This window comes from Vigna angularis, chromosome 9 (assembly GCF_016808095.1).
Source record: "Vigna angularis cultivar LongXiaoDou No.4 chromosome 9, ASM1680809v1, whole genome shotgun sequence".
NCBI classification, from domain to species: Eukaryota; Viridiplantae; Streptophyta; class Magnoliopsida; order Fabales; family Fabaceae; genus Vigna; species Vigna angularis.
The window spans coordinates 6,837,963-6,858,327 of NC_068978.1; the positions used below are offsets into that span (position 1 = coordinate 6,837,963).

Below are 20,365 nucleotides of genomic sequence, written 5' to 3' on the forward strand. Positions count from 1 at the left end.
CTCTCTAAGAAACACTCATTTTCTCTTCTCTGATCACCACTCAGGCACCACTTCTACTCTTCCGGCATCGAGGGCGTCCGTTTGAACCGATCAGTTTCGGATTTTGGGCTGGTAAGTTCATCTCTCTCAGTCGAGTGGTTTTCTGTACATGCAAACTTAGTTTTCGTTGCATGAGTTTCTTAACCCCTTTCTAAACGTCTTTCTGGTCTTTCATTTGGTTAGTTTCGTAAATCACGATCGTAGTCTTCTAAGAAAATGGTGGTGAGCTATTCTGTTCAAACTGTGAACGTTCGGTCACGTTAGAGGTAAGTGAAGCTTATATAATTTGATTTTATGTTCGTTTTGAATGGATGCATGTTTGTTGGTTTGCTGAATGAATATGAAATATGATTGTTGCTATGTTTTGACTGTGTGAAGTATGAATATTTACTATGATATGGATGTATGAAATTATGAAGATAGATGTTGAGAAATAAATTGATATAAAGAATTCTATGTATGTAATCCCATATGAAAATTGATGTTCGTCACTGAAGGTCTTTAACCGTTCAGTTTTCCTATGGACTCGGTTGGAACTGGATTCTTTCATTTGGAAAGAATTCCAGTTGAGGATAGAGCGTATTCGTTCTGTAATATCTGTATATAAGCATTCAACCAAGGATATTCGTTCCTTGGTGTTTGATGGTAAACTTAAGTATATCTATATGTAATTGTATATCTCGTTCATTCTTAAACACTAGTTAAATGGTATCTTATATTTATCAAGCCTTTATTTTATAAGTTTAGTAGTGCTTAGTCTTACACCAAGTGCTCGTACTAAGTGGTGCTCGGTCTTAAACCAAGTGCTCGACCTTGATTCTGTAATTTAATTTTTTAAATAAGAGCATTCGGCCAAAACCAATAGCGTTCGGTCTCTACAGTGCTCAATCTTCGACTAACACTCGTTCTCCTTGATGTTAAACTCATAAATAAGCTAAGTATTTATAGCGTTCGGTTTCTTCATATAATTCTGTCACTTATTATTATTCGATGTCCTACAGTATCAGTTTCTATGGTGTTCGGCCTAGAGTCTTAGTACTCAGCCTAGACTTATTGGCGTTCGATCTAAACTCTCATGAGTCAGTTCATTAAATTGGCTCACCTTGTAAATAACGTTTGATTCTATTAGTCTTTGAGAAATATTATTGTAATCGGTCTCTTTCTCAAACCCGATAGTAACTCTCTCGGTTTTGATCTGTTTTGGAACTGGAGACCTCTCGGTCTCACTCAAGTTTTCGGTCTCATTCGGGGTTGAAGGTTAACGTTCGGTATTTGGTATCCTAAGGAATCTTTATTCAAATTGGTTTAGTTGAGGTTTTAATAATGAAAGATGATGAAATATGATATGGATGAAATGACTTTGGTTATGAACGAGTATTCCGGGGAGGAATAACTCATGAATGTATATTGGAATTGGTAAAGTATGAATGTGGACATGCTAAGCTGACGGTTCATCCTGATATTTCGTGATTACTCGTTTCTCACGTAGAGAAGGGTAAGTCATGTGTGAGAATGACAGGTGGTCCTAGTCCTTATGGTTAATTTGGACGGAACGGACTAACCTCGGGTGACAGCTGTTGAGGGTATCCCAGTTACTACATCACCCGGGTGCACGAACGTCGTAGCTACACAAAATTCATACAGTCCGGACAGTCAGAGTCTAGTATTAGGCTTTGCATGTAAAAGTGAATTAATTATCTCGTTTATTTGAATTGTGTGAAATCTATGTTGATACTTGAATTGAATTACATAAGCTTACCCTACTTTTTGTCTTGTCCGTTTTGTACGCTCGGTGGTTGTCCTTCTGTTGCAATGATCATCCGTGTGGATGTGAGCAGAAGGAGAAGCTTTGCTGGAAGAGGCGGTGGAAGAAGAAAATTTGGTCGAGATAGAAGTTAAGACCGAACAGTAGAACCGTTCGACCTTCTGCTATTTTCTTGTTATGGAAGACCGTTCGGTATAAGTATTTTGTAAAACGTTCGGTCTAAGTTGTATATTTGTATAGTTTTAACCCCCTGCTATTTTGTAAGATCGTTTGGCCATAACCGTACGTTCTATCTTTTGTAAAAACTGATGTGTAGTATTATGAATGTGATGATCCCATTATATGACTTTACACTATATTTTTGAGATGTTATATATCATAATTTAAATTCTCCATTGTAAATTGAAAATATAATTTATTTTATACAAATATGTTTATGAATTATAAATTTTAATTATAATATAGTTTATATATTAAATTTACTTATGATATATTTTTATTATATAAAAATGAACTTTGTCCTAAGCAATGTAAAAGACGAAATACTAGTTTGTAGTTAAGTTTTTTTTCCACAAAAACCATTTGAATATTTGAATGAAAGAGATAATTCTATTCATCACCTCAAACCATGTGTCAAATAAAATTACCTTTGACAAAAGAAATTGCCTCTAAACAATGGATACACAATATATATATATATATATATATATATATATATATATATATATATATATATTTGTATGAACAGGAGTTAAAAATAACAAATGAAATTTCCAAATTAATTTGTAAATGCCCCATTTACTTTATGCTCGCTGTAAAATTTCTACATGATTGATTTAAAGTTTTACTTTTAGCAAATTATGTGCTTTAAACTGGTAGTAGATCTTTAATCTATCATGGTCTAGACACAGAAACAACTGGTCCCATATATGATATAATTCCTCCTTCTATACTCATATATCACTTAAATTTCTTACACAGGAAAGAAGTGGAAAGATAATGGTTCCATTCAGAGCCATATACATAAAATTTGCTACATTATTTTAACAATGAAATGGGTTCATTACAGGGGCAATAGAGGTTGAGAGGAATTCTATTCTACTTCACGGGATACATACTTATACAGCAGATAAGAGCAAACAAAAACAAATGGTGCTCACAGAAGATAAACTTCACTTGGTACTTGCTAACACCATTCTATTCAGTTCCAGTGATTTTCTTCTTCAGTCCTTCAATGTCTGTAGCTAGCTCCTTCCTGCTAGACTGTATAGAAAATACACATAAATAATCACTTGTAAAATGTACATTTTACAATACATGTCTTGTTGCAGAGGTAAAAAAGTTATCATTCAATCACTTTTGAATTCATTCGTAGCTCATTTACCCTATGCCAAATCATCATAGCACTCAAAAGGATAAAAATGAAAACAAAACGTACAACTGTATCAACACCAGCACCAAAAACTCAGCAGAGAATCCAAATTCCTCAGGGCGTGGTAAAACAAAACATCTTACATTGTAAAATCTAAAAGAGTGAAGTATTCATGATGTGTGTTACTTACCTTGAACAGAAGGTATCGGTAGACAAACCATCCAGTGTATCCTAGACCTACCAACTCCATGATCTTTGGAAGCTGAAACATAAATGGTATTATTCCAGAATGGTTCACCAAGGTTTTATATAGATGATGTAATCAGAAATATATAACCAGAAGTGATGATACAATAAGGTAAAAGTGAATTATATTCATAAAGAGTGAAGGCTTACCAAGGGAACTGAGTTGATTGCGCTCACGAGAATGGAAGATAGCCAAACAGCAACTAAAGCCCCACCACCATAGATAAGCACTGTGGACTTGTTTTCAACAGCATCCCACTGATTATGATAAACGGAGGATATTATTTCCACTTGGTTAAAAATGAGTTTGTACCAAACATTGTGTAAAATAAGGGTTGGCAAGGAGGAGAAAGCGCATGCTTGTGGATTTGTTAAAAGGAAGTTCAGGACAAAACCAAATTGCTGAAATCAGCCAAGTAGTAAACTTCTTGCCTTTTCCTTCAAATCTGTGAACAACTCATTGGCATCTACTGAGGATGATTCCTCTGAAGAAGCTCTGGTCTGAAGCAGAAAAGATTTTCGGGACACTGAAAAAGGAAAAGAAACATCACCTTAGAATTATTATAAGATAAATGAACAAGAAAGAGATGTGAAGAAATAACATGAATATTGAATATGCAACAGAAGAATTACTAGTCCTAAAGCTAGGGAGGAGCTGTCGCTAAAACTACAAACACAGAAGGCTTAACCAAGTAACCATGTGTAAAGTCTTGGACAAGTATTGATTGATGGTGGCATGAATTGCCCCATTCACATTGCAGAAACTAAATTAACTTTCTGATTAGACTTTGATTTGGCAAAGTGTAACCACTCAATACAAGATGTTTACTACTCATCAATTTCAAAATGCAGAAGTGTTTCCGTTACATAATGAACATCACCTAGGACAGGGATGATCAAAACATGGAATAATTTCAAACTAGATTAAAGATTAAAACACATAAAAGAGGAAGTGAGATAAATTATTTCAGGAGAGGACAAGATAAAAGAATTGGACAACAGCTTAATAGCGCTGACAGGCCCAAAATTAAAAATATAACAATGTAAAAAATACAAACATACTATACATGACAATAATAATGCAGCATACTTCAAGAGTTTATGTAAATGAAACCCTTTTTCCTCTTCCATTTCCTGCTATTCGACTGTCGGAAACTAAACATTGGCATCACCCAGAAGGAATTTGAACGTGGTTCGTCACTTCACTAAAGTCTAACCCCATTAGTAAATCAAATCAATCCAATTAAAAAATTTCAACCCAATTGTTTGGAGCCACCAAATTTTACACCTTTTTATGAAGAAACAAGATTTCAAAATTAAGACTAACAAGGAGAATGGCATACCAAATGGAAAACGAGAGAACAAGCAAATGCATCTCAATTGTAAAAAGAAAGACCGCTTTTTTCTTTTTTCTTTTTCTTTGTCACAAATTTTAAAAACAACTTACTAGAAAAACGCAATATTCCTAAAGATTCAACGTTTTGAGACGAACAAGGAAAAAAGAGGAAAAGCGAACCTGAAAAGTGGTTGAGGGAAGGTGAGAACAAGGTGGTGCTGGTGCTGGTTACACGTGGAGGCAGAGAAGGCAAAGCAGAACAGCGGGTAACGTTGGTGGTGGTCGGAATCCTAGGTGGTAGTAGCACCGTCACTGCCGCCGCCGCCGCTGCCATTATTATTATTAATTAATATGAGAAATATGAACAGTGTGATGGGTATCACTCTATCTATCCCCAAACCAAGAAATTGGCACTTTGGTTGGTCTCACTTTCTTCCTATTCAAATTCAATAGATATTTATTTTTATAAAAAAAAATAAAGAAAGTAGAGAAGAACATGTTGCTTACACTTGTTATCCATTACCTTAATTCAATATTCCAACCTCTTGACACGTGGACTAACTTCGCTCTCTCATTGGCCACTTCCCTATCTTCTAAATCCACATCTCTATCAAAATTTCAACTCCTCCCGAAATCAACCCTATCATGCCTACACATTTATACCTACTAAATACAATTTTTCGCCTATTACTTCCTCCACCCCCATAATTATTAAGTGCATTCATACATTAACAAAATTTTAAAAGACTAAAATATTCATCATTATTTTAACAAACCATCGTTATAGAAGAAGAAAAAGAGAGAATGAGGAAAAAAAACTCGTTCTGTAAAGTTAATTGTGGAAAACATATTTCAGAAATTATTATATACATAAGGTATTATTATATGCATTTTGAAAAGTTTATTTTTTAAATTCTATTTTATAAAACTTGTTTCAAAATATATTTCATAAAATTCTAGATATTTTATTATGAAAATCTTATTTCTAAAATCTTTTTTGAAAAATTTCTAAAACATGTGGTTTAGAAATTACTTTAAAATTTGGAATGTGTGAAGAAATTGTGGAGTGCAGGAAGTAAAAGCCCAATTTCTTCATTCAATACTCCAAGAAAGCTGGGTCCTTTATGCTGTAGCAGCCCATTGAAAATTTCTTTTTGGGCCAGCTCATTGTCTGCAGTTTCTCTCCCTGTTGCTCTTTCTTGCCCTAACTCTGCTACCCACACTTTCCTGGCTCCAAACCACCAACTTCTTAGTCCGTAGAGAACAAACCACCACCGACCCGTCACCGGAATTATGTTCCGCCTCTCAAAGCCGAACCCTTTTCTCTCTGGGCACCACCTCATACAGCGCTGCTCCGTCAGCGGCACAGCGAAGGGCAAGGCGAAGATCAAAGCGGGCCAAGCCCTGAAACGCTCCCGCATCACCACCAAGAAATCGGGATCATCCCAAATCGCAGCCCCACCAATGTCGCGCGAGCGCCAAGAGCGTGAGAATCTATACGAGCGGTGCCTCCAGGCCCCCACCCCGCTCCGCTACCTCACCCCGCGGCAGCGCGAGCGCGAAGCGGAGCGCGAGAAGATGGGGCTCATCAGCAAGGAACGGAAGCGAGAAATCGACATGATGAGAAGCAAAGACAACAAATTTAAGGTTTCAGAGAAACCCACGATAATCGGGACACCTGGGTTGGACTATGTCTCTCTGGGGTTGGTGGATGTGGAGAAGTTGCCCACGTATGAGCTAACGGTTGAAGATGGGAGGAGGTTGGCGAAGGACTATAGTAGGGTTTTGATGAGGAAGCATAGGGCTAGACAGGCTGCGGAATCGAATCTTTTGAGAATGAAAAAGGAGGCAATTGAGGCTTTGCCTGAAGGGTTGAGAGAAGCTGCTTTGGTTCCTGATTTGAGTCCTTTTCCTGTTAATAGGTTTATGGCTACTCTCACTCCTCCTATTGAGGGTTACATTGAGCAGATTAGGGAAGCTGCTAATAAGATCAGTGGAACGGAGAAGATTAGGTGACTCTGTATTGGAATGTATTGGTTTTGTTTGTGAATTTTGTCCACTGTTTGGTGGAATGGATTGGAATAGCAAATAATGTTGGTTGTTTTTGGACTGATTAAATAGGATGTAATGTGATGAGAATGAAATATATTTAGTCTGATGTTTTCCATTGTTTTGTTGTTGTTTAGAGGTATGCGATGAAATGATGTTAGCCGGTTTAGATGGTTTGAAGTTGGATGAAATGAAACAGGCTGGCTAGCTGATTTACATTGTTTGAAATTGAATGAAATGAAATGTGATGTGATGACAACTTTGATTTGTTTTCTGTCATTTTGAGGTATTGGATGAAATTAACTAGTTTTCTAGTTTACGTTTGGGTTCATTTATTTTCTAGATATTGGAATGGGATGAAATACCTACTAATGGTATCATGATTTTATGTCAATTCATTACATTACACATTAATTGTTGCATGATTCTATCTCCTTTCCCCTTGTTTTTAGATGAACAGTTTGAAAGGAGGAGGTTTTGAATTGTATAAGTGACTTGACCTTAGTGTGTGATATTGTCATTGTTATGATTGAACTGGTTTCTTTTTAGTGAAATAAAACAGAGTGAAAAAAAATTGGAAAAAGGGATAGACTAGGGAGCATGAAAAGTTATGTTTGTAAACTGATGAAGATCTTGCTGGATGTTATGCTCAAAGAAACCTGTGATTACTTCTTGTCTGGTTCACATTGGAGTGGGATTGCTCTGTGTTGTTTGCTTGTTTGGAGTGCACATATTAAATGGCTAGTATTAGCACTGATATTAAACATTTAAGACAGCAACTTCAAATCTAATTCATTGCATTGGAATTAATTGTTAAAGAAATTCAACACTGTCAAATTAGTGAATTGTGCAAGTGATTCAGTTGTTGAGTGAAACGTGTCACTGAAGTTAGAAATGACTCAATTAACTGAAGATTCTGAAATTCTGCAATGGGTATTCCTTTATACTGTCGTGTCATTTTGTATTATTGAGTTTAACTAAGGAAAAACTGAGAAATACTCAACTGGGACAAGGGGAAGACATAGTTTTGACCAGTATTGACAGCAACAGGGTAATTACAGAAAACTTGATTCAAGACTTAATAATTCCAGTTTTAATGATAGAAGTGCTGAGAATGAAATGGATGACAACATTAAATAAGTTTGTAATTGAAGAGTATAATAGAGGGTGGTTAACTGCAGTAAAATTTTGGTTGTTTTAACTACATAGGTGTGAAATTTCTTAAGATATCTGAGTTAAGGTTTCTAACCTTTCTGTAGTTTTGGTTTGGATAGTTTTGCATGCAATTTTTGGCTGAGGTTGCCTTTTAACATGTCTTTGTAACTACTAGTGTGTATTTGAATTGAATTAATTTTAGAGATTATAATCTGAATGATATAAAAAAAAACATTGACAATACTTGTTATGTAAGGTTTTAAACCTCTTATAAAAAAATCATTTCATTTTTTTATTTCTGCTCTTAAATTTTTGTTCAAGCTACCTTAATATACAAAATTTAAATTTCAAATAACCATAATATTTTATATTTTTTGAAATAGTTTTGAAGATAATTTTTGATACGCAAGCATGAAGTCTTCATTTTCTTTTGGTAAGTTTCATTCTCGTGTCATTTTAAGATCATACAAGAGTTTTATAAAACATGTTTTTAACAATTTCTTGTTTATATTTTATCTTTTTCAAACTTAAAAAATTATTTAACTATTAAACTCAAATTTTATTTTGAACTTGTTCAAAGAAAAAATATTTTTATGATAAAAAAATATTTTTTATTCTTATAATTGGAGGACTTACATCAGATCCAAAATTTTAAATTTTATACAATATTAATATTTTTAAAATCAAATTCTTTTACAATTCAAATCTTATTAATTTAAATATGATTAGTATTGAAGATGTTTTTAGAATACGACTAAGTTCACACCTACGTAAATTTAAATATAAAATATACTTTTAGTTATGTGAAATTAAAATTTATTTTTATCTAAAATTTTAATACATGTTCTAAACTTTAAAAATAAATTTATATATTCTTTTAATTAAATGATATTAAATTTATTTTATGTGTTAAATAATATTTCAGAATAATTTTGAATTAAAATTTGTTAAATAGAGTAAACCGTTTAAATGAAACTGTTCATTTTACACCTTAAAATAATTGGATTAAAAGAATTATATTTTTTTTTAAAATTTAATAACTAAATTATATCAAAATTTAAAATAATAATAAATTTCAATTTTATATTAAAATTTAAAGATTAAAAACATATTTATCTTTAAATTTAATTATGGAAACAAAAAATACCCAAGTTTGACGATAACGACGGGGAAAATGCAAAATCATTTGAATAAACATTAGAAAAGGGAAGGGAATGAAGACAAGTTTTGTAAGATCTTGATTATTTTTAATGTCCCGATAACGAGTAAAAATTAATTTTTTCAATCATAAATCATCGTGAAAATCTACTTATATAATATCAAAATTAATAAAATCAAAATAAAATAAAGTAAACTTCATTACATTATTTCTAAAATTTATAGCACAAAAGTTTTAAATAACTCAATGTCATACATTTGAAGCATATGTAACATTCCCTCTTCTCGTATAACCAAAACTCATACGATCATCGCAAAACACATACATAATCACAACACAAATCACAAATAAATATGGATAAGCTATTATAGCACAATCAATAAAAATAAAATTTGTACATAGAAAACAAGCACACCTTAATAACAAATCAATCATCTACAAAGATATCCTTATTAAGGAATCATTTGTACACCCTTACCACCATTAGTATCCTCATTAACCCTATCATGATTATACCATCAACCTTATCCTATTAATAAAGTTTCCAACCACATTATCACTATAAATTCCCAACATCATCAAGAAGATCTTGGTCAGTCTCCTGTAGTGAACCGTATCACTATAACTTTCTCATACAGGCTCATAAACATAGCACATTTTTATCATTCACTTATCAATATACAAAGTCTCATGTAAGTCTAATATAACCCTATATATAAGGCACTCAAACAATAGATCACAAAATCTCATCCATATTTTAATGTCAATCTCACATAAGTTCCATTCTAATAATAGATTAAAATTATAATTAAACCCATCAGCAAGCTAAATTGTAATTCAATTACTTTGTTAAATGCTTATTCGGACTCTTTTGTTTATCTATTTTCTTTTTCTTTTCTTTTCACCCAAAATCATTCTTCTTTCTAATATTATCGTTATTTTATCAACGCTATACTCAAACTTCCAAAAGAAAAGTTTACGGTAACTTTATAATATATATTATATTATAATATTTTATACCCATATTTTAGCATACTAATATATAACGTAATAAATATTATATATATATATATATATATAATGTATCAATCATGACCAATATATATATACATAACATAATGGAACCTGAACGCACATTATATATAGGTTTAATATCTATTTTGATCCTTTGATTTGTAGGGTCTGTTCAAAGTTGTCATCTCTTCTTTTTAAAGTTCACTAACATCCTACTTTTCACAAAAACAGTTTAAGTGGATTCTTTTTGCTTATGGCGTTAAAAAACTAACGGCAAAGTTGTTCTGCTAGTCAAAATTAGATGACGTGTCCAATTAGTCTAATTAGTTGGCAAGTTCAGCCAATAAGAAACTGTCACGTGACAGTCCCCTTTGCACTCAAAAACTTTATCACACTTCTTCATCTTCATCATTAACCAATCACACTGTAATTCAGTTACCAAGAAACAAAAAAATCAAAGTGAGGGAGAAAAACCTATAGAGGGTGAAGACCAGCTTTGAGTTCATGAGATTGTTGTTCTTCGGTTTCTTTGCTGCTTAAATCAAGTGTCGACGTTAACTGAGAAGAAGAATCTAATGTTTGATGAGCGTTTTCGGGATTATTGGCGTTGTTGTTCTCTAATTCCTTCTTCTCCGCTGTGAAATCCATAATCGCGCACCAAACCCTAATCCCCTTTTCCCTTCTTCCCAAACCCTAATCCCCTTTTCTCCTCTTCCCAAACCCTAATCCCTAATCGCACACTGCTTCAGAAATAATTTAATGTATTTTTATTTATGTCTATATTCAATTTTGTTTTACTGGGATAAAAAACCTCACTATCTTCCAATCTCAGTGTCTCACCATTGTCGTAAACCAAGATCGTCGTCGCCCCGTACGCCTTCGCTCTCTCCACTACTGTGACACGCCCAATCTCCCCGCCCTTCCACACTCAAAACAAACAAACAGTTTAGAAATACAGTGCAGGGACGGGCGAAAAATCCCTCCAGGGGCTCCGGGGGTTGAAGTCAATATCTTCTAATGGGTTGACGTTGTCGAAAAAGGAGGTGTCGATGTCATAGGAGGGTTTGCATTTAGCGTAGAGGATGGAGGGGTGGTGTTAGGATTTGGCGAAGAGAAGGGAGACGATGTGCAGCGGCGAAGGGAGGAGAGAGAAGCGGGAAGAGGGAAAAACCGAGAATGCCACGTAATAATAAACTGTACAGCTAATTCAGCTTTCGCGAGGTAAGCAACTCTGTCGTTAATCTTTTTAACGTCAAAAAGGACTACCGTGCACCGTTTTTGAAAAAAGTAGAATGTTAGAAAAAAAAGAAGACAACATTAAACAAATCTTACAAATCGAGAGACCAAAATAAGTATTAAACTATATATATATATATATATATATATATATATATATATATATATATATATATATATATATATATATATATATATATATATATATATATATATATATATATATATATATATATATATATATATATATATATATATATATATATATATATATATATATATATATATATATATATATATATATATATATATATATATATATATATATATATCCTTAACTCACATCATACAATTATATATTAAAGAAGATTTAACCAATTAATACAATAAAATATTTTTGGAACATTTTAATCAAAACAACAAACAATTCCCTGAAGCAATTTCAATCCAAACAACAAATAATTTTCTGCGGCATTTTAATGTTAAAACAGTAAATTTCTGGTACAGTAATAGCAATCAAAACAACTTAATACAGAAAGATTTTCTAATGAAGTAGCAGCAGAACACTAAGCGATTTATACACCCTTTTTCATTCCAAACAGCAACTAGAAACAACAAAAAAAGAACAGCAACATGACTGCTAGTGATTTTAAAACTGCACCACTTAGACAATTTTTTTCTTTTAAAACCACCATGGTTAATATTTCCTTCCAAAGCCAACGTGAATTTGGTTACATAATCATCCCAACATCTAACCAGATTTAAAACCATATTTTTAATACATAACAATATAATATTATAAGCACAACATGAATTATAATAGGTTTGGCATCCATCAACGAGACACATTGGTAAATGATAGTCTAACTCAACCAGAATCTTAGCGTCAAATAAAATGAGCAGCGGCAGAGAACAAATTGAAATTAGCAAATTGTTCAGCGTCAATTTAATTAGTAGTACAAAACCTTAATTGAAAGATACCGCATGGCCAACAAATATCTAAGCTAACCTGAAACCTCCCACTAATCCTTGCACCTAGCAGGATTTGAACACAAAACCACCGGCTCCCAACAAAGAGTTTTTTTTACCAATTGAGTTACACAACATCTTGCAAAAATATGCTTTCTCATAAAAAAAAAAAACATTTAACAATATCAACATCATTCTCTTATTACATTTGAATTTTCCGGGTCTTACAAATTTCATGGTGTTCTGGAAAATAATTAACAGATAAAATGCTAATATTTATCTTCCAAAAATTTGAATTTTAATGATGGTATAACAATTTTAAAATCCATGTCCCGCAGAGAACCTAAGTGGCTTGCTAGTCATTCGTATGTTTCCTATTGTTAATGTCGTCGAGTGACTAGGAAAAGCCTTCGTGGAACGTCATAGATTTCGAACATTTTCTTGTTTGGTGGGGGTTTGTAACTTATTTTCAAACATGTACATATATAATCCTATCACGTAACCAATTTGTTTTCAAACACCCGAATTCAGTAAATTGAATGTAGATTATGGAACATGCACTAACTAGGTCATTGCTGAGGGAAGTGAATGACAAGTTAAATTTTTGGCCTCACTGGGTCAAATCTCGAAACCATCCTCAGTTTTGAAGCTGCCACAACTTCATAATTTAAACAAATGAAGCACATTTTTCAGCTTTAGAACGAGGCAAAATCATATTATGGTTTACCCAAGACGGGGCAACATTTGAAATCATTGGTCAAGTAAATTTAGTACTTGACATTTAAAAGTTGTCCATTCTTTATATCTTATTCATCACACTGCTGTAGCTGCTAATAAACTTAACAATATGACGTTTTTCTGCTTAAAATCCTTGCTTATTATGTATGGGGTTCCTATATAGTTACTGCAGTCTGATCTTGCATTAAGCATCAGGTAATCTCTATTCACTTACATTTATGATAGATTTATCTTCATATTTCCAAAACAGGAGGAAGCTATATTTCGGATGGCATCCCAGCTCCACAACATTAATCACCACAGAAATTCATTTCATAATTTACACCCACACCAAAACTATAACAAAGCAGAAAATTAGACAGAGATAAATAGTCCATAAGACGATAATAATGATAAAACTCTTTAAGAGGATTAAGTTTAGGACTAATTTGAAGGGTTTTACAAAATTTAAGCGACTATGTATTAGAACTACTGCTTAAATGAATATACCTTGAAGAGAGAGTTATCCTAATAATATCAAATTGGTCGTTTACTTAAAATCAACCACTCCAACAAACAACTGCCTAGGAAATCAAATCTCATCACATATCTAACAGGTAGAAATAAGAGTACTGCCACAGGACTAGGTTCATAACGGATTGGGTCATGTTTGCTCAAATAGGCAAAACATACAGAACGTAGGATCCGTGAAACATTATAATCTACTGGCCTACTGCCAATTGCCCGAGTTGCCTGAATAATTGAAACAGAACATTCTAAATGAACTAGCCTATGAAAAACTAGCTCTAAGGACAGAACAATACACTAGCAACTATGAATGACTACAAAAACTGAAAAATCCTATCACTAATTTTGCACAACTACAAAATGATTTCACATATCAAGCTATAGCCACCAACACAAACATAACTCCTTCAAAATCTTAACAAGAATTACAACCAAAACCAAACTTCCCATGATTTTGTTTCTTGCCTCTGATGATGATGGAGAAACAAAGAGAAAAGGACCAGGAGAACAGATCCAAACACCCTTTACGTCTTCAATAAAAAAAGAAAATAAACGCCTCAAACTATGTCAAAGATATTTTCATCCCCATTTCAAAACTAAATCAAAGATATTTTCAAAACTAAACCAAAACCAAGGTTTTGAACTACAGTCCTCAAATGTACACAACCACCAAGGACTACAGTGATTGTAACTACAACCACATTGGTCACTCATGTCTGCAATCTCCTGTGAAACATGAGATTAAAAACCTTAACCAAAAGTACTCCCAACAGCTTGTTTCGTTTCAAGTTTTAGATGTGGATTTTAGTTTCAAACTTCATTTTCAAAAGTAAATGTTTATAAATCTCCCGATCCGCACATGACTTTCAAGAATTAATGGTTATAACTTTTACATGCCAAAAGTGATTCTTCCATCCTCTAGACAAGTTTACAAATTGAGTACTTTTTGGATAACCCTGTGCTAGAGGTGAATCCAAACACCCAAAACACACTATAAGTACATGCTTGGATGACCCTTCCAAAAGTACGGGCAGAATGAAAGATACAATAAACAACCTTCTCCAAACTGTACGTTAAAAATTGTCAAAGCATGTACTATTCCATCCCATTCACAACCAGATCAATAAAACAGAACAAAGGAATCAATCAAGAAACACAGAACAGTACAAGTATACCACCGTATAACAGAATATCTTATTTCATTGACACTCACCATTCATACATGGCACAGTACACAGACAGACAACACCTTAAAACCACATACAGTTAAATATAATCTCAACAAAGAAAAAAAAAGGAAACCAAAAACCGTTACCGAAACCCTAATATTTCAAATCTTATCGATATCCTCATCCTCGAACTCAATATAATCATTCCCAGCGCCATCGTCTTCCTCGTCGAGGCCAGCGCCGATACCCTCGTTGAGCCTGGTGCTATCAGGAAGCTCACCGTAGGCCTTGAGGAGACGAGCCTCGTCGGGCATGTACTTGAGGATGACGTCGGCCTTGTCGTCCTGATAGTCGCGAAGGCCGACTAGGATGATATCGCCGGCGGCGATCCAGACCTTCTTGTGCATCTTGCCGCGGATGTGGCAGAGCCGCTTGGTTCCGTCGATGCACATGGCCTCGCAGCGGCCGTTGCCGAGCATCCGGAGCACCTGCGCGTACTCCTGGCCGTCTTCCTTGAAGACGAGCTCACGCTTCTCGTCGTCCGCCTCGTTCTTCCCACGCTTCCGGTTCTTTCCTCCCTTTCCCTTGTTCTTCGGCATCCTCGATTCGAAACCCTAACAACTGATCCTCGCGCGCCGATTTCTTTTCCCCTTTCCGTTTCTGTTTCACGAATGCAGAATTTGCGTTGCCTTGCGTTGAGACGCAGAGAAATTGGGGTCGTTTGAGTAGGGGTATGCGTGGGGAACACGAATTGAGGGCGAGTTCGAATTGACACTATTGCCCCGGGTGTAACGTCACTCTTATAATAATACAACTATCTTTTTAATGTAAGAAGAAAATAATAACGTTGTTTTGTTGCTTGACAACCAAGGTTTAGATTGATTAAATCATGACTCTTGATAGTTTTATACCAATTGGACACTACTTATATAAATTTTAATCTATATATTAATTTAATCAAAATATTATACCAGTTTAATCAACGTGTTGGTGTCATAAAAAATAGTTATGATATTATATATTTCTATCATACCATAATAAAGTAATAATTAATTTTTCTTATTATTATAAGATTGATGATGATTATGAAAGTATTTTAATAATTATATAATATTTAAATATGTTATAATTAATATATTAATTCAGATACAAAATTAATCAATAATTATACTAATTTAACTAAAACATTGTATTAATTTAACTAATATATTTCGTAAATTATAGGATTCTCACAAGTAGCATATAAAATTATATCCAAATCACTTATTAACATATTTAAAAGGGTGATCTAAGTTTGGGACTATAATTTTGAAATGTTGTAGTTTACTGCTTAATTTTTGAAACGTTTCAATTTGTTTTGTAAAGAGACAAACTGATTTTGTTGCTCATACCTTTCTCTAACTAGAGTATCTTTGTTTCGGAGGTTGTACTTAGCGAATGGTCGAACTTGTTTTCACGTAACCAATGTAAGCTACTTTCTATATAAAAAGAAGGACGTTAATTTGATAGAACGAGATTAACAAAATGTTAAATGAAAGATGTCAGAACCATTAAATTCAGTTGTATGCAGCTGGTTGGACCAATCGGTTTTTGACGATAGTATATAAGCAAAATTTTCAAATGTTGAGCCACTTTTTGCATGCACCTCTTCTTTTCAGATTTCTGAGTTTCTCCTCCTTCTCTCTACAATCCTCATTCTTCTCTCTAAAAATCCTCACTTTCTTCTTCTGCTGATCATCATCTAGGCCGTGTTTGAATTTTTCCTTGGTGGCAAGTGTTTCTTTTCCATCAATCTAGCTGCTGTGCAAAATGGGTAAGTAATTTCTCTCGTTCGTTAAAGCTTCGGTAATTTCTGATACATGCAAGCACTGTTCAGTCTAAACCTGTTTATGTTTTGATCCTCTGGTTGGTCCCTTTTCACCGATCGAAATTGTAGTGGGTTGCTTTAGAAGTGATTGCTGGTTATTCAAAGTGGTGGAGGCTTAGGAAATTCCTAGTTTATTCAAGGTAAGGGAAGCTAGTGATTTAATTATATTTTTCTATGTTTGAAGTTGATGTGTGAACGTTTGCATATATCAATGATGATATGTTTGATTGAATTGTATTCAAATTCTGTGTTTGGCCGAGACTTGTGAACTGGATTGAAGTTCCTATTGTAGAACGTTCGGTCAGTCTGGGTGAGAGAAGAGAGTGTGTGAAAATGTGAGTGGTGAGTAGTGTGTAATAGGTCCAGTAGAATATGTTTAAAATAACTTAGAAATCATGTTTAGAGGGTTAGAGATTAAGAAAAATATCTTATTTTGGTTTAAGAATTGTTATTCAAAGATTTGTTCTGTTGACCGTTCGGCTGTGTTATGTACTCAGTCATTAACTGGGTTTGGTCTATTAGCAGTATTATCTATTTATGACCGTTCGGTCTAATCGTAAGTGTTATAATATTAAACTAGTGTTCGGTCTGGATAGAGTATCCAAAAATTTCTAAGTACTCGGTCTAGTATAATATTCAGTATAAGTTTTTTAAGAGTTTTCAGTGTAAGTTATGAGTGTGTGGTTTAAACTCTTTGGATTGGGCTAAGTGTCTAGTAGTTGTATTCTATGGTGGTCGGTCAATAATAGCGTTCGGTCAATTTCTTCTATTTTGTCTGTTATGAACCGTTCGGTTCTCTCGGTTGGGTAGGGTGAAGGTGTTTGGCTGTTCACATGTTTTATCTTTATTATGTGAAAATTTAATTGATGAATGATTGTGTATGTTAAGAATTGAAGATTTATACTTTCAAATATTGTGGAAGAGAATTCGAAGGAGGAATGTCTCATGGATGGTTGTGGAATTGTAAAGTATGAATATGGATATGCTAAGCTGGCGTTCATCCTGATATTCTGTGAGTTACTCATTCTCAAGTAGAGAGGAGTAACTAATGAGTGAGAATGACAGGAGGTCCTACCGCCTCAGGGTGCCGAGGTAGGTAGTATGAGATTAACCTTGGGTACTAGCTTGATTGGTGTCAGCTATTACACTACCACAAGTGCAAGGATGACTGTAGCTACATATTCATACAATCTGGATGGTCAAGTCATAGTGTTCGGTTTATATATATTTATATGAATTATGATGTTTTGGTTGTATGTGATGAATTGTATTCATTGTTGTATGATGTACTGTTCGGTTTCATATGGATTGAACTTGCATGAAATGCATATATGTGTTTATAATTAAATTACAATAGCTTATCCTATTTTATTGTTCTGTCTTGTCTTGTCTGTTTGATTTTCTTTTCCCTTGTGATGATCATCCTGTGGATGTGAGCAGAAGGTGACGAGTGTTCGGTGGAGCAAGTGTTGGAAGGCGAAGATCCTGTCGCTTAAGTTATGACCGCTCGGTCATCTGTTGTGTATAGTTTTGAATTGGACCGTTCGGTCAATATATTTAGTATTCCTTTTGCACACCGATCGTTTTATATAGTGTGTTGATCACTGTTCGGTTTATTCCTATGTTTTGTATCAAACTTATGTTACTTTGTAAAGTTTTTAAGTTTTATGGTTATTTTGGATAACTGTAATGTTAAATACTTTACTAACTCTGGTTGAACTGATCTATCTTATTATTATATGTGATTAATCTATGATATAGTATCATGCTATATTTTGAGATGTTACAAAAGATAATACTGAATTATTTGCATAACAATGTTATATTTTGAAATAAAAAAAATTAAATGAAATTTTGGAAGCATAATCCATTAATCATGTTATTCTATTTTTAAAAAATTATGTAATTGATAATATTATTATATACTTAATGATCAAAGTAATAAAATAATAGTTAAGCTTGAGAACTTAACAAATAAATTCAAAATTTCAAAACAATTTACTATATTTTTTTAAGGAGCAATGATATAACAAATTAATGATTTATGTAATTTTTTAAAAATATTTATAGGAATAGAATTATGATCGATTTAGTTTATCAAATTGCAAATTTTAGTTACTAAAATTAAAAATTTAAAAACAATTCAAAATTTATAATTTGTGCAATCTCACCTAAACTTACCACTTTTATAATTTTTTTTAACTAAATACATGTAAAATTTAGCTTTATACAAAAATGAATGTCATATATAAAAAGTCATATCCTAAAATTTAAGTTGATTTTTGTTATTATTTTGAACTTATATTACACAACATAACACAAATACATAAATGGTAAACTAGAAAAAAATAAATAAGATATACACTTTAAATCACATTTACATTTCCCACCTTATAGAAGATGCACATCTACTTCCGAGTTATTATAAAGGAATCATAAATGTATTTACACAACAATCAAGACCTTGATAATTTTTAAAAGAGAAATACTAAGTAGATTCACTTATTAAAGGGTTTTAGTATAAATAATTTTGTTATAAGTTTAATAATTTTAAAATACATAATTTCTCTACAAACTATTTTTCTAGAGTTCTCTGACTTTTATCCAGGATTCTCATCCACTGTAATTTCTCGATTATTGCTAGTTTCGTTTGGATTATATATATATATATATATATATATATATATATATATATATATATATATATATATATATATATATATATATATTATGAAACTGGTGATGCTTCATGGATTTTAATTTGAGTATGAATAGGTATGATGTTTATTTATACATGATATAGTGAAGCTAATGAGATATTATTAGTAATGTGCATGAATATTATAAATTTGAGATGGATTAGGGTGTTTATGCATGCTTGATGTGTGCGATGTTATTTATGTGGATGAAGAATATGATGTGAGATGTTGTTGAGAGAATTTCACGGAGAAATTATGTAATGTGGTAAAGTTAATGCATGCTTTGACATATGGAAGTTTTGGAAGTAGGGTATCTTGAACTCGAATAACCATTCACACTCAAATAGAATAGAATGAGTTATGTGGTGAAAGTGACATGAGGTCTTTCACCTAGCTATTTAGAGTCGATTTAAAAATATTAACCTCGTAAGTAGTAGGGTCTACCCTTTTGTTTAGTACCTACAAAATATAAATACTACGAGTGCACACCTATTGAGTACATATGTTAAAGCATGAATCCATATAATTGAGTCTAGTATCAACTGTTTATGTGTGTTGATATGACTTATTATGTTTTATAAATGTTTAGATATAATCTTTTGGTACATTAGCTTATCATTTCTTTTTAGTTTGTCTATCTATGTGTGTTCCTTCCTTGTTTGTAATGATCACTTTAATGGTGGGAGCAAATCAAGATATTCTAGTTGATCCAGTGTAGGAGGGTGTCAATGTAATAGAAATCTTATAGGTGTAAGATCTTGGTATGTGTGTCTATTTGATGTTATAGTTATGTTATAGATACCTGTAATAGCCTTATTTACATATTATTTTGTAGTTATTTGTTCTCGCATTCCTTTGTATATGATGTCTCTTTAAATAGTTGTATATTAATTATTAAACTGACATGTTACATTAATGGTATCAGAACAATTTGTCGTTAGGATGACCTGAAGGTTATGTGTTTTTTGTATGTGTTTTTTGTGTCTTACTAAGGTTTTAGATTGTAAAGTTGTGTATATTGCTAGAAGTATTAATTAAGAATAGA

At 32.9% G+C, this 20,365-nt stretch overlaps 3 protein-coding genes across 3 annotated transcripts; 1 reads left to right on the forward strand and 2 right to left on the reverse strand.

Moving 5' to 3' along the window:
• Nucleotides 1–2,824: 2,824 nt before the first annotated feature.
• LOC108322597 (protein CURVATURE THYLAKOID 1A, chloroplastic) lies at nucleotides 2,825–5,203 on the reverse strand. The gene is made up of 5 exons (XM_017554739.2): nucleotides 4,939–5,203; nucleotides 3,855–3,949; nucleotides 3,573–3,680; nucleotides 3,367–3,438; nucleotides 2,825–3,067 (listed from the first exon to the last, which is right to left on the reverse strand). Exons 1-5 carry the CDS (start codon nucleotides 5,090–5,092, stop codon nucleotides 3,002–3,004), a joined length of 495 nt encoding a protein of 164 aa, XP_017410228.1. The 5' UTR covers nucleotides 5,093–5,203; the 3' UTR covers nucleotides 2,825–3,001.
• Nucleotides 5,204–5,906: 703 nt separating this feature from the next.
• Nucleotides 5,907–6,925, forward strand: LOC108322599 (uncharacterized). The gene has a single exon (XM_017554741.2). It carries the CDS (start codon nucleotides 6,052–6,054, stop codon nucleotides 6,772–6,774), a length of 723 nt encoding a protein of 240 aa, XP_017410230.1. The 5' UTR covers nucleotides 5,907–6,051; the 3' UTR covers nucleotides 6,775–6,925.
• A 7,842-nt stretch (nucleotides 6,926–14,767) lies between these two features.
• LOC108322598 (eukaryotic translation initiation factor 1A) lies at nucleotides 14,768–15,522 on the reverse strand. Its single transcript, XM_017554740.2, has one exon. The coding sequence runs from the start codon at nucleotides 15,351–15,353 to the stop codon at nucleotides 14,916–14,918; it is 438 nt and encodes a 145-aa protein (XP_017410229.1). The 5' UTR covers nucleotides 15,354–15,522; the 3' UTR covers nucleotides 14,768–14,915.
• Nucleotides 15,523–20,365: the final 4,843 nt, after the last annotated feature.

Coding starts and splice junctions, on each gene's coding strand:
- LOC108322597 (XM_017554739.2), bottom strand. CDS start 5,092: ATGGCAGCGGCGGCGGCGGCAGTGACGGTGCTACTACCACCTAGGATT. Junction 3,950..4,938: donor TTCCCTCAACCACTTTTCAG/GTTCGCTTTTCC, acceptor TTCCTTTTTCAG/TGTCCCGAAAATCTTTTCTG. Junction 3,068..3,366: donor ACCGATACCTTCTGTTCAAG/GTAAGTAACACA, acceptor TTTTCTATACAG/TCTAGCAGGAAGGAGCTAGC.
- LOC108322599 (XM_017554741.2), top strand. CDS start 6,052: ATGTTCCGCCTCTCAAAGCCGAACCCTTTTCTCTCTGGGCACCACCTC.
- LOC108322598 (XM_017554740.2), bottom strand. CDS start 15,353: ATGCCGAAGAACAAGGGAAAGGGAGGAAAGAACCGGAAGCGTGGGAAG.